The sequence below is a fragment of the Solanum tuberosum genome, unplaced genomic scaffold (genome assembly GCF_000226075.1).
Source record: "Solanum tuberosum cultivar DM 1-3 516 R44 unplaced genomic scaffold, SolTub_3.0 scf00012, whole genome shotgun sequence".
In the NCBI taxonomy this organism is placed as follows: domain Eukaryota; kingdom Viridiplantae; phylum Streptophyta; class Magnoliopsida; order Solanales; family Solanaceae; genus Solanum; species Solanum tuberosum.
Window position 1 is genome coordinate 465849 of NW_006238937.1, and position 13158 is coordinate 479006.

At 32.4% G+C, this 13158-nt stretch overlaps 3 protein-coding genes across 5 annotated transcripts in view; 1 reads left to right on the forward strand and 2 right to left on the reverse strand.

The window, feature by feature from the left end:
* Window positions 1–5111: 5111 nt before the first annotated feature.
* Window positions 5112–8376, forward strand: LOC102605906 (protein RER1A-like). Its single transcript, XM_006339792.2, has 3 exons — window positions 5112–5560; window positions 7726–7906; window positions 8017–8376. The coding sequence occupies exons 1-3, from the start codon at window positions 5190–5192 to the stop codon at window positions 8068–8070; spliced, it is 606 nt and encodes a 201-aa protein (XP_006339854.1). The 5' UTR covers window positions 5112–5189; the 3' UTR covers window positions 8071–8376.
* Window positions 8377–8497: 121 nt separating this feature from the next.
* LOC102606246 (UPF0481 protein At3g47200) lies at window positions 8498–10690 on the reverse strand. The gene is made up of 2 exons (XM_006339793.2): window positions 9562–10690; window positions 8498–9421 (listed from the first exon to the last, which is right to left on the reverse strand). The coding sequence occupies exons 1-2, from the start codon at window positions 10539–10541 to the stop codon at window positions 8773–8775; spliced, it is 1629 nt and encodes a 542-aa protein (XP_006339855.1). The 5' UTR covers window positions 10542–10690; the 3' UTR covers window positions 8498–8772.
* Window positions 10691–11982: 1292 nt separating this feature from the next.
* The window catches only part of LOC102578257 (peptidyl-tRNA hydrolase, mitochondrial), a 9184-nt gene continuing 8008 nt past the window's right edge, over window positions 11983–13158 (reverse strand). For all 3 annotated transcript variants that reach the window (XM_006339795.2, XM_006339794.2, XM_006339796.2), the window contains one exon: window positions 11983–12324. The gene's annotated coding sequence lies outside the window, so the exon portion shown is untranslated. The remainder of the gene's footprint in view (window positions 12325–13158) is intronic.

Genomic DNA, 13158 nt, shown 5'->3' on the forward strand with positions numbered 1-13158 from the left:
TATATTATTGGGCCCGTGCATAGCACGGGCAACATTATCTAGTATATATATATGTTACACATAAGTGTTCGTGCTAGTATGGACCCAATATTTGTTATTATTTGGGTTCATTTTATGTGACATTGATAAATTTTAGAGAGTCGATTAAATTTTAATATGATTTTTAAATATTTTATGTTGTCAATTATTATAATTTATAGTACTTTTTACGTAATTTTTAAATAGTATATGTTATTTCCCTTTTCCCGATATGTAGCACATATAGAATTTCGAGTGTCAATCAAATGTTGTTAATTATTGAGATATACAATACTTTTTACGTAGTTTTTAAATTAAATAATACATGTTATTTCTTTTGTCCCGTTTTATGTGACACATATAGATTAATTTTATGAATCAATTGAATTTTTTATATGTTTTTTTTAAAAATATTTTAAGTCGTCAATTATCATGATCTATAGTACTTTTTACGCAATTTATAAATATATATAAAAAAAATAAGACAAACAAATTAAAAGAGAAGAAAATATATATGTATGTGTGTGTATGTAGGTGTGGAACCACACAGGTGATGCAAATGTTGACCACACCTGTGTGGTTATCCACGCTCATATATATTAGTAATGGATATATATATTTACTAATCATTATGCACATTTTTTCAAAGTCTTACTACCTTTTAAAAATACGATCAATTTAATTATGATTGATCGTTGTAGACAATTAAATTTGTAGATATTTTCTACTTCTTAGTTTATTCAATTAACTTTGATTTGAAACACTTGTGTTTTTAATGTTGACTTTATAATATATTTTTTAATTTTATGAGTGATTTTTTAAATATTTATAGCTCAAACTAATTAGATTATCAAATGATTAAATTTATATAAATATTTGTATTAATTTTGAACATCTTTTAAAGTGTAACAATCGATCTCCTATTGATGATTTATACCAATTTTTGTAATTGGATATAGGATATTATATACGTAAAAATGACATTCTAATTGGCATACTCAATCAAGTGCATTCTTAAATCTATTTTAAAAAATTTCCATTAGTTCTAGAATAATTTAAATAGTTTATGTAACAATTGACTGATTAAAAAATAAAATAAAAAATCCCTAAGATCTAAACCGTTGTAATATTGTATAACCTAGAATAATTTATATATGCTCATTGCAAAAGATTACATGAATTCTAATATAGTCAATTGAAACAATAAATTATTATCAAAATAAAATTAACAACCATGTATTTTAAGAAGCTATAAAAATAAATATCAAATAAAATATATAAAAATTATTAAATAAATTTGAGATTTTTTTTTCTAAATTTTGGCTTTGAAGTGTTTTGAGAAAAAATAATTAGTAAATGTGATTGTGCATTTGTTTGACTTTTCAACCGTCTCTAATGATATAATCATAAAATTTTGCATTATTTCTTCAGAGTTACAAAAAAAAAGAAAGTATATCCACATATATCAAGAAGATACTAACATTATCGTTAACGACACTTAGTTGAGTTCACAAAAGAAAAGCATACTCAATTCATATATAAAAAATGTTGATAGTATAATCAGCAATACTTTTTTATCTACTAAAGATATTTTAACTACATTTGTTTTTCATTTGTTTCAATACTATCTGAACAAAATGATATCCTATTATTCTATCGTTATCTTTTTTGGTTATTGGATCTACAAAATTGAATATAATTTCTTTATGTTAAGATTGTTAAAATATGTATTGCAAAATTATGTGGATAAGTCAATTTTCATTATAATTTTATAATGTGGAAACACTTTTATTAGCTGTTGAAAGAAAAAATAAGTAAAAATTTTAAGGATAGCATTTTATACCAATTGACACGTAATTTCAAAAAAAATAAAAAAATTGTCACAACTCATGCTTCAATGCTTATTAAAGCATTTAAAAACAGTTTGTGTTTGACTAATTCATTTGAAAAATATTTTTGATAATCAAATTGTATTTGGCTAAACTTTCTCAAAAGTGCGTTTGAGAATCAAACTACGAAAAATGACAAATATCAATGTACTTTTAATATTAGGATTATTTTACAGAGAGAGATTATTTTAAATATTATTATAAAAAATAAATTAAAATGTACGTATTCAAATTTTCAATCAATAATATACCTTTTTTGGGAGGGCTGGAATGGTGAATTGATAATTTTTTTCTTTTATCTAATATTGCAAAAATATTGTTGTTATTTTATTTTTCTTTCTAATTTTGCGAAATAATACGTGAAATAATATATAAAATATAAAATAATAATATATAAACGTAAAATAAAATTTAAAAAATATTATATAAAAAAATTAAATGAAGCTTAACCAAATTTATGAGATATTCTAATTGATTAATAAGAGATATATCGATAGCTATGTATATATGAAAGGGATATTTTAGTTTTGAAAAAATTAATTTTCCGTTTCTGCTTTTGATTTATTTTAAGAATCATAAATTTTTAGTTCCTACCCCAACAGAAGAAAAAATGTTTTTGCTTCCATTTAAAACTAGTTTTATTAATTTGTCAAACACTTTAGTTTTCAAAAATATATCTTTTTTCAAAATAAATACTTTTAACCTCCGAATAACAAATGAGAAATAAGCTCTAAGTTTTGTACCAATAGGTAGGAGTGTTTGAGGTTCGGTTTGGATCGGTTATTAGTTAAAACCAAAACCAAATCAATCTAGTCGGTTTTAAAATTTATAAAACCAAACCAAATCAAATGAAAAAAAAAAAAATAACCACCGATTTGGTTATTGTCGGTTTGGTTCGATTTGAAAGTAATAAATTTTTTGAGTACATACATATCTCGATAGACACAGACACAAGTCACACAACAATCCACAAGAAAGCTAGTTACTGTGGGTTCAATTAAGCAATGCTTGTGTTATTATTACGCGAACAAAGCGATTCAATTAAGAAAAAATGTGACTATCTTATGTGAGGTAGAGCATGTAAAGACTAATGTAATGGATTTTGATGAATTTGGACTTAAGGTTGTAACAATTGGGCTAAAATTTAAGTTTTGAGCTTGAAAAAATGGTAAAATTAAAGACTGAAATTGATTAAAATTTAACAAAACATTTATATTTTATTTATGAATAATATATATATATATAATTTTTTTATAAGATTTATATATCTAGTTTCTCGGTTCGATTTGGTTATTTTTACAGTTGTTTTTTAGTAAAACCAAAACCAAATCAAATAGTATCGATTTTCAAAATTTAAAACCAAACCAAATCAAATAGTATTGATTTTCAAAATTTAAAACCAAAACAAATCAAATATCATTTTTTAACTGATTCGATTCAAATTACGATTCAATTTAATTTTTTTAACCATAACCATGAACAGCCCTACCAATAGGTAACATATATCTAAACAACATAATCCTACCACTTAAACTCTAATGACGCAATCTCCTACTAATTCTTTTGTATTTTATTATTGTGTTCTACACAAGTTCAAATCTTTGCAACTTCAATTAGTGTAAGTTTGGTTCAATCAGCCAAATTTCTTTTCTCACTTTATTTTCTCCGCTTACTCCGAAATATAATTTAAAACATTTACTATATATATATGTACAATTTATTTTAACTATATACAAAAAATCTAATTTTTTATTAAAGAAATTTGAATAAACCTCTCTGTCCTTATTAGCTCTGCACCAATTACATTAAGGGTCTGTTTGAAAAGCCACCTGGTAATTAGAATTGGTGTAATTACTAGGGTAGTAATCACCAGCCTAATAATTACACAATCTAGTAATTACATTGACCTGTTTGGTTGCCAACTTGCCACAGTGTAATTACACTGTAATTACCCATGTACTGTTTGGATGCCACAGTGTAATTACACATGTTGTGTTTGGATGCACAATTGCAATCATAAAATTATATTAATTTAAAATAAAATTAATTATTTAAAATTTATACTAGACAAATAAGAAACTTTATTAATATATTTCAATTGAATTGATCGTAAAACTAAAAGTATGAAGTTTCTACGAACATCGTGAAATGCATGTTTGATAAAAATATTAATATATAAATAAATGTCATAATTATTAAATGTTTGACAAAACGATAATCTATCAAGTCTAATTAAAAAACGGTTTGCAATGTGAATTCAATATTACTAAAACAAATGAAACTGAAAATATAACATAAGTTATAAATTTCAAAACAAAAAAATTAAACATACTCTTATAGCAAATTTCTAACATAGCATACATAAATATGATTTATTTTTTATTTTTAAAAAAAAACGTAAGTCTATAACCTTACTTAACAATAAATTTTATTTTATTTAAAAATTAGAATACTAATAAAATTATGCTAATGAGAAAATAAGCATGGCATAAAGAAATACTGTAGATAATATGAAAAAATTGCATAGAATCACGTGAAGTAAGATTGAGAACGAGAAGAAAATGAAATATAATAATATAAAATAAACTTTTAGAAAATTTTAGAATAATAAAAATAAAAATAGAACTTAAAATAATAGAAGTAAAAAAAATAAAATAGAATTAAAAAAATTAAAATTAAAAAGTAATCAAATGGTAATTACACCATGTAATTACCAACAATTCACAGCCTCTGCCTGTGAATTGTAGAGTGTAATTACCCCTGTCAATTACACCAATTACATGCTGACCAAGTAATTACATGTCCAATCAAACAGGACAAACAGTGTAATTACACCCAATTACACCAAATTCAATTACCAGGTGTCTTTCCAAACAAGCCCTAAAAGAAGAGTAGAATTTTTTCACACATACAGTCAAGCAACAAGCGATATGGTATGTGTCATTTATATGTAGTTTACTATCATTTTGATTAGGCTTGTTTATAATAAAAATATATACTCTTTGTCTCAGCTTATGTGATATAATTTAGATTTCGAGAATTAAAAATATTTAAGAGATATATAAAATATAATTACAAACTAAAATAGATTCGTTTGAATTTCGAAAATAAAAAATTACCACATAAATTGAGGCGAATAGTGTACTATGTGTTTTTAAAATAATTTATAATTTATACTCGTTCATAATTATTTTTTGTGTTTGTTCACTTAGCTGTGGGTTACAGAGTATTTTCAAAATTGAAACAACCCTGCCGTAGTTGAAAGAAACACTCTCTAACTCTATGGATATTAGCACGGCCGGCGCCGGCGCCGGTGCCGGCGATGTTACTCCATCCGGTGCTTTTTGCCAGTGGACTTCATCTGCTTCTCTCTCGTTCCAGCACTTTCTGGATAAAACGACGCCGTATTTATTATACCGCTGGATTGCGTTTTTCTTCATCGCTGTCCTGTATGTCGTGCGAGTGTATCTGGTGGAAGGATTCTACGTTATCTCCTATGCCCTGGGAATCTATCTTCTTAACCTCCTCATCGGCTTCCTGTCGCCGCAAGTTGACCCGGAGTTACAGGACTTATCTGATGGCCCGACTCTGCCGACCCGAGAAACCGACGAATTCCGCCCTTTTGTTCGTCGCCTTCCTGAATTCAAATTCTGGTATGTTTTGTGTCAATTCCTTTGCTTCGTATATTTTGCAGCTTCTGTCATCTTAATTTCTAAGTTCTATATCGCCGATCAGAGACTAACCCTTGAATTATATTTCCGCGCGTTGTACCTTCTGTTTGTTTTGAAAATATATACCATTTGTAGCAGAGAGACGGGAGAATTGAAATGGTTAATTATGATTTAGAACTCCTGCTCAAGTAGATTATACTGAAAATAGCAGTCAATCAGCAAATCTTTTAGTATTGTACCTCGTCATATTTAAGTTTGAATCAAAATTCCTTTTTTCTTTATCTTTGATCTAGGAGCAAGTGTTTAAGGTTCCCATTGATTTTTTTTTCCTTTAAGTTAAACCTGCAACGGCTTAGCTAGAAAAGTGAGGTTGAGACTTTTGATGGTTAACATGTGCTGTTTAGAGACGGTAGATTTTGATCATTGGGTTAAAAAAAAGAAGTTTCTTTGATGTTGAGTCTAGTACTGCAGATGTTGATATGTTGTATGCATTTTTGTTAGTGAAAGATTTGATGTTGTACGTGAGATTGCCAATTTCCTGTGATCCTGCTCAGTGCTCTGTAGTAAGTTTTGGTTCCGAACATGGTTCTTTCCAACTGTCAATGGCTATTATGTATCTTGAGCTAGATATAGACAGCAAGACTAATGTGATTCGCAAAAATTGTTTGCAATGAAGTGTGACAGATATTCTTTTGAATAAGGTAACATTTTATAAATAGAGAAATACACCAAGAGTGAGAGATATGGTGTGAAAGCTTTTGCCTTAGGTCACGAAAGCAGTTAAAATCTTGTCTTAAGATTCATTATCAAGACGACTGAAGCTGGAGCCAAGAGAAGCTGATCCTTCCCATCTCTGTCTCTCTCTTCAACACATTAGTGTGTGTGTCTAAGTGCAGAATTTTAAGCAAATTAGAACTGCCCCCACCCCCTGCACACACACGCACACACATGAGAAAAAAAATATATGTTATACCTTATGCATGTATGAATTAATAAATGTATATGTAGTGAAGCATCACTGTAAAAGGGAAAAGGTCAGGCAGAAAAATGAGCGACCGGGCATTGCTTCGATATTCATACAGTCAGTGATTATGTGAATTTGGGAACCATGGTCTTGTCTCTTTAAGAATCTATCTATTTTTATGAATAACCCGATAATTTGCAAACGTCAATTTATTCATTCGTCTTGATAATATATTTCCCTGTTCACTAATAAATCGACTAATTAAACTCATGTTTCTATAATCGACTTGATCATCACATATTTCTTGTGTTTGGACTATGATGTTCATGTAGGAGTTAACGTAGTATGGATACTTGGCATGCATGATCCAAGCTGATGTCCCTTCTGTTCTTAACTCAATGGGTGTTTGTCCTCTTGGTGGCACCGTCAGTAGTAGAAAATGCTTCCTCTGACAGCTGGTTGAAATTTCTAGCTAACCATAGGAGCAATTGATTAAAACTCCAGATGTATAGCTTACTTTATAAGTGTAATTTATACTTCCTTTCATAGAGAGTTAAACATTCTGCTGGTAGAGTGGTGATAGTGTGATAAGGTTCAAATTAAACAAGGATGTCACAAGGCTTCATAAAAGTATAAGACCAAAATGGTGCTGCTGCTCATGTATTAGATACTATAATAGACACGGGCATGTATGCGGGTGCATGCCTCTTGATAGTGATGTCACATATTTAGCATTCTTAATATGCATGCCTCTTGATAGTGATGTCGCATATTTAGCATTCTTGTATATTGGCTAAAAATGGAGAGGACATTTTCTCCCTTCGCACACTCTTTTGACTGGAGTTGCGGAATGATTTGTACTGTCTTGACTGACTTTTGTTGTTGTTGTAAACCCCCAAAGAGGATGCTCCTAGAGAAATACTGTGTATCTCTTATGTTTCAATGGGTATTATAGTGTTTGCTTGCCACCCAAAAAATCAATAGATGCAGTCCCTTGTTTTGTTTTTGTGTTTATTTTTCTGTCACTGGCATGTTCTAATTTGAGTCACGATATTTTTTCAGTTAGCCCTGCCCTTTGTCATCTATGTCAAAATTAATTCCATGTGCCAGAACCTATATAAGCAGTGTCTAATTTCTCAACCATTTCTTTGGGCATTGATTTTTTCTGTTTTTCTGTGTGAAGGTACTCAATTACCAAGGCGTTCTGCATTGCATTTGTGTTAACATTTTTCAGTGTATTGGATGTGCCTGTCTTTTGGCCAATTCTCGTTTTCTACTGGGTTGTGCTGTTCACACTTACAATGAGAAGACAAATACGACACATGTTGAAATATAAATATCTGCCATTCTCTTTTGGGAAGCAGGTAATTTTAAACCTTGCATATCTAAGTAAATTTCTCTTTACTTATTTGTTCACATGACATCCTTTGTGACTAAGAATTGTGTTTCATCCCAATTTCCTTCTCTCTTTCAGCGGTATGATGGAAAGAAAGCAGCTTCATCAGAAAGTGAAGATCTTCTCCCGTAGACTGAAACGTCTGCAGCAGCTGTTTATTCTATGAAATTTACATCAAGCTGCTGTAAATTGTCCTTTCTTTTCTGCTTCAATAGCCATAGATTTCTAGGATGCTACTGGAACTGGAAGAAACTCTCGGGAGAATTAGTATCAACGTTATGGTTACATCTTTGTCTCTCGGGGCATATTTCATAGTGTAATGATATCTTTGTTTTCCATTTGCTCAGCTTTCAGAAAATTATGCTTTATAAGTGTACCCTGATGTCATATAGTACCCTTTACTTAGTTTTCTACCTCAAGTAAAGAAGCTTGCCAGTGCTCTTATTAGTAATCTGCTGGCTTCTACTATGCCTGAAGCCTCTCTTTGGGGTAAATAAAGAGTTGAATGTAGTTGGTAAACAGTAATTAGTTAGATCAACAATGTTCCACATGTAATTTCTTTGAAAAATTCAGTTTGACATATCATTTGAGCATTCTTCACAATTACAAGTGCGTATCAACTTGTATTTTGAGCACGGTCTACCGAAGACCGTGCCACAAAAAAAAAATGAGAAAGAAAAAGAACTCTCCTGGCTTTCCATCGACCAGTCGATGTAAAAGCACCAAAAAAAGGAAATAATGATTCAAATGCCGGTGTAGCAAGGCGGTTGTGGCCCAGCACCTTGGCACAATGTATATGAATTGTGAAAATCAATCTGGAGAATTGAGTGAGAACTATTGAGGTGGTCTGTAGTAGCCATAGACTCCATAAAACGTTTGTGCAAAGGTGAAGAGTATCAAAATAACAGCAGCAGCAAAGGAGATAATTGCCCATGGATTGTTGAAATACTTGTGCCTTAAAGTAGCACGCCAAGCATTCCACCTGTGGTCGTAGTACCGGTTAATTTGCTGGGATAACTGTGAAAGGTAACTGTCATTGACGTCAAAAACAACCTCTTGACAAAGCCGATTGAAAAGGTCAGCAACTTCAGCATCATTGCCAAGCCAATGCTCAATTATTCCACAGTAATGGAGGTACTTAACATCCTCTGGCGAATCAATCAAGTTGTCCAAGAAAATTACGTACGAAGTTATGTCATTGGTGCAGTCAAGATGGCACTGCTCAAAAGCAATCAGGTTGAGGAAAAGTGACTTTGTACCATCATGAATTAAAAGCCGAGGCATTTTGAGGATTCCATTCTTAAATTTTACATCCCAGAACCTATCAGTCTTCCTTTTCTTGAACTTAACCCCAGCTTCTTTCAGCTCTGAAACACTATGAATCATTTGCTGCCTCCGTTTGTCTGCCACCCGACTCGAATGTGACCAACGCTTGATCCACGTCCTAGGTGTTGGCTTAGGCCCCGTCTGCAAAAGGCTCCTCCTGAAAATAGAGATGACAAAATTAGCTCATTTTTTTAATCAACCAGTCCAGCCCGTTCAAGTTTAAATTGAATCCACCCAATTAAACTGGGAAGGGTTGAGTCATGAGCCGTTTATTGATTTAACCCATTTTGACTGTACCTGAAAACATCGAGGCAATGAAGTCCAGCAAGGTCTGCTAATGGATCAAAAGAAGCAGAACGTCCCATTGATGACTCCAATTTGGTCAAGTCACTCTTCGTCAATGGCTCATCAGTTGGCATCAATGGATCAAAAAACCTCAGAGCTAACCTAGCTACAATACCTTTCTCATCAGGCATATCAGATTGAATCCCATACAATCGATCAAGGATAAATAACGGAATTTGATTCTCAATCATGATCATATCTCTCTGAATCGAATGCATCGATCCCCTCATTGCGAAAACCGGGTCGTTCCTCGCATAACCAAGATGCTTGAATCCACCAGCAACACCACGAAACAGCTCGAGAACGAAGCAGCTATCCAGAACCATCATTTCAACAAACTCATTGCTGTTCATTGCAATTGTCCCTTCATAACAGGCGCGTGCTTTATCTTCGAGCTCTCTCACAGCATCAATATACATTTTAATTTCCTGATCTGTCCGCTTAAGTATTTGAAGAACGGCTCGCCATTTATGGCGATCCATATTCCGGAGGCGCTTTTTGCCATGGTGATAAGGACCTAAAGAAACAATTTGAGGTATATAAGCTTTATCATCATCTCTTCTTAGGCTTAAAGGGACTCTGTAAATAGAAAGTTTAGCCCATGATCCAGCATCATTATCTTGCTTAGCTTGTTCTAATTTGTCCTTAATGCTAATTACCCATTCGGATTCTGGTGTTTTTGGACCTTCCTCTACATTATGAACATTTTCCTCGAGGGTAATTTTCAAAGAATCAACTGGGTGATACTCTTCTCTTTGCAACAGTTGTCGTTGTTGTTGCAGGGGAAATTCTGGAAAACTAATGGATCTGCTGGTGGTGGGAGTAGGAGTAGGAGTAGTAGGAGTATTTTGAAGTCCAGCATCAACAGTTTCTTTGAGCTTGAGGGTAATGAGGTACCAACTCAAAAGATCTTTGTTGAATACAGCAACCATTTTTTTTTACTTGTTTTCTACTTTTCTTCAAAAGAATGGAATTTGGGTCATTCTATTAAAGCAAGAAAAATGTTTTGCTTTTAGGTAGACTTTAGCTTACAAGCAAGTCGTCGCTTACACTACAATGTAAAAAAGAAGAAATGATTGTAGGATGTTGAAGTTGAACTAATCCAACTGCGGAATATGCTGCATACTGGACCCCTCTTCACTATTATTTTTTCTAATGATCATGGTGTTTGGATCAGCTTTCACACACCTCCACTAATTCCACGAAATACTTGTCATCTCCCACTAGCAACAAGTATCATATGACTCTATCCACCAAGGCTATCTCTGCTGGAATTTAAACATGAAAACTCACACACTATTTTAAACGACCCTAATTGAACTAGTTCTTCACGTTTTTATAACTAAATACTACTACTTACTTATGATCTTGAACACTCTGTTATCAGTTGTATAGTTTGTAAGTGTGCTCTTTTCTAAGATTAAACTCTTATTAGTGTTGAATTTGGCAATTTGTTGCGTGATCAAAGGTCAACATACATTGATCTTTTAGCAAATAGGAACTAAGTTATTAAACTAGGAGGATCTCATTCACATATGCCTTAATCTATTTGACCCACCAATGGTCATGGAGGTGTGAAAGAATTAAAAAAATTGAAACATACAGCAATTAAACAAATGAAGTGGCTGATAATATTTGCCAAAACCAGCTGTTGACAGTTCACACATATGACCCATGGGAAACACCATTGGGTCTAGTTCACTATTAAAGGCAGGCTACTGATTGGGTCATTGGTTAATTATTTCAATTTAATTGCCGATAAATAAACAATTATGTATATTAATAAAAAGAAAAAGAGTTTTTTCCACCGAGGGGCAGCTTACAGGTTTATAATTTCACGGAGAATTTTCTGCATCTTTTGAAAAGTAATTAGGTTGTGGAACCAATTCAGGAAATTATTCGTTTCGCGAAGATTTTCAATGATCAATAACTCAAGTCATTGTTACAACAGGTTTAACTTCATAAGTTAATCACACTAAAATGTACAGTATCTTTTACGTTAACAACGGATAAATCTTTTTTTCTTTCTTAATTTAAAAGAAGGCATGCATATAATATTCGGTCAGCTCAAGAGAAAATGTTAAAACAATCTTTTCTTTTATAATTGTCCATATTCGTTCATGTTCTATTTTGTCAACGAATAAAATCAAGGAGACTTCAATAAATTATTGAAGTTTTGGTTACATCTGTGTGGGGCCAGCGGTGGGGGTTGGCTAGATGAAGTTTTAAAATAAGTTTATTATTTGAAGTTTGACAAATCTGTCTTAAATAATCCCATATTCGTTCACGTTCTGAATTTGTCAAACACACAAAATAAAGGTTATCTTCATTAAACAAAACACAAACAGAAATGCATTGCAACATATAAACCCCTAAAATAGAAAATATTTTCAATATTAAATAATCAACTAAATAACATGAATTATTACATGTCAATAGTCCTGTAATTTTTGAGTTGTCAAGTGATGATAAAGTTAACCTTACCATGTTCACAGCCAATGTACAATTATGGAAAGAGTTCTTACGCAAAATTTATACTTCCATCCCCCATTTAGCCCCAGTTTGGTTCCTGGAATTCTTCTTTTCACCAACTTACAGCCGTCGAATGCGGAGTGCTATACAATATTTGTACAGGAAACTGAAATTCTCAACAGTCCTGCAATTTTTCTGCAGTTCACATAGCTGCATTCCGAGAAATTTAGATCCTAGCTCAACCTGCACAACATCCACCCTTCTTAACAGCAGATAACATGTAGTTTAATAGTGAGTAGTAAAGAGGAAAGGCTGGTTATTTCGAGTAAAAGGATGCATTGATGACAATGGAACGTCCAGTTGCACACCAATTCAACACCCACAAGTGAGCTAATTAAGTTTTAGTAGCTTACAACTAACAGAGCTTGTACATGAAAACTAAAACTAGTAGAAAGGAAATCACTAGCAAAGGAAGTGATGCTAATTGCTATTTTTTTTATTTATTTTTTGAGTGGCGTCAAAATCACATCACACCAACTAGAGATATGTAGTTCTAAATATTCCTTATGTCACTTTATCATGGATTGATCTTAAGAGTACTGAGCAGCTAGGTTTACTTGTTTCTTTTGTCCAAGTACAAGTAATTCCAAAGGAGCAAAAGCAACGTGAAAGCTTAAACAATAAAGATAATTGCCTGTTTTTTAAGGATATATCTGCAGGCATGAAATAATTTAAGAGTATCAAAAGCATCCTCTAAAGTCGTATTATATAGATAGACGGGAGGGGGTCATGAAATGTTCATTCACTTATGTTTAGCTAATAAGAATGGTCACAGAAGACCCTTCGGGGTGGCCCAGTGGTTTGAGCTTGGGACTTCCATGTTGGAGGTCTCAAGTTCGAAACCCCTTGCCAGCGAAAGCAAGGGGTTTGCCTTCTGGGTTGAGCTCGTCGCACCAGGCTTGCCTAGTGCGGTTTACCTCTCCTATGTGGTTTGCGAGCTATTGCATAGGAGCGGGGGTTTTACCCTGTGCGCACCCAAAGGGTAGCGGCTGCGGGTTTCCCTTGTCATCAAAAAAA

Excerpts from the sequence above, each read along its gene's own strand:
- LOC102605906 (XM_006339792.2), top strand. The coding sequence starts at position 5,190 with ATGGATATTAGCACGGCCGGCGCCGGCGCCGGTGCCGGCGATGTTACT. Across the intron at positions 5,561-7,725 it reads CTTCCTGAATTCAAATTCTG|GTACTCAATTACCAAGGCGT; the intron begins GTATGTTTTGTG and ends TTCTGTGTGAAG. Across the intron at positions 7,907-8,016 it reads CATTCTCTTTTGGGAAGCAG|CGGTATGATGGAAAGAAAGC; the intron begins GTAATTTTAAAC and ends TCTCTCTTTCAG.
- LOC102606246 (XM_006339793.2), bottom strand. The coding sequence starts at position 10,541 with ATGGTTGCTGTATTCAACAAAGATCTTTTGAGTTGGTACCTCATTACC. Across the intron at positions 9,422-9,561 it reads CATTGCCTCGATGTTTTCAG|GAGGAGCCTTTTGCAGACGG; the intron begins GTACAGTCAAAA and ends CTCTATTTTCAG.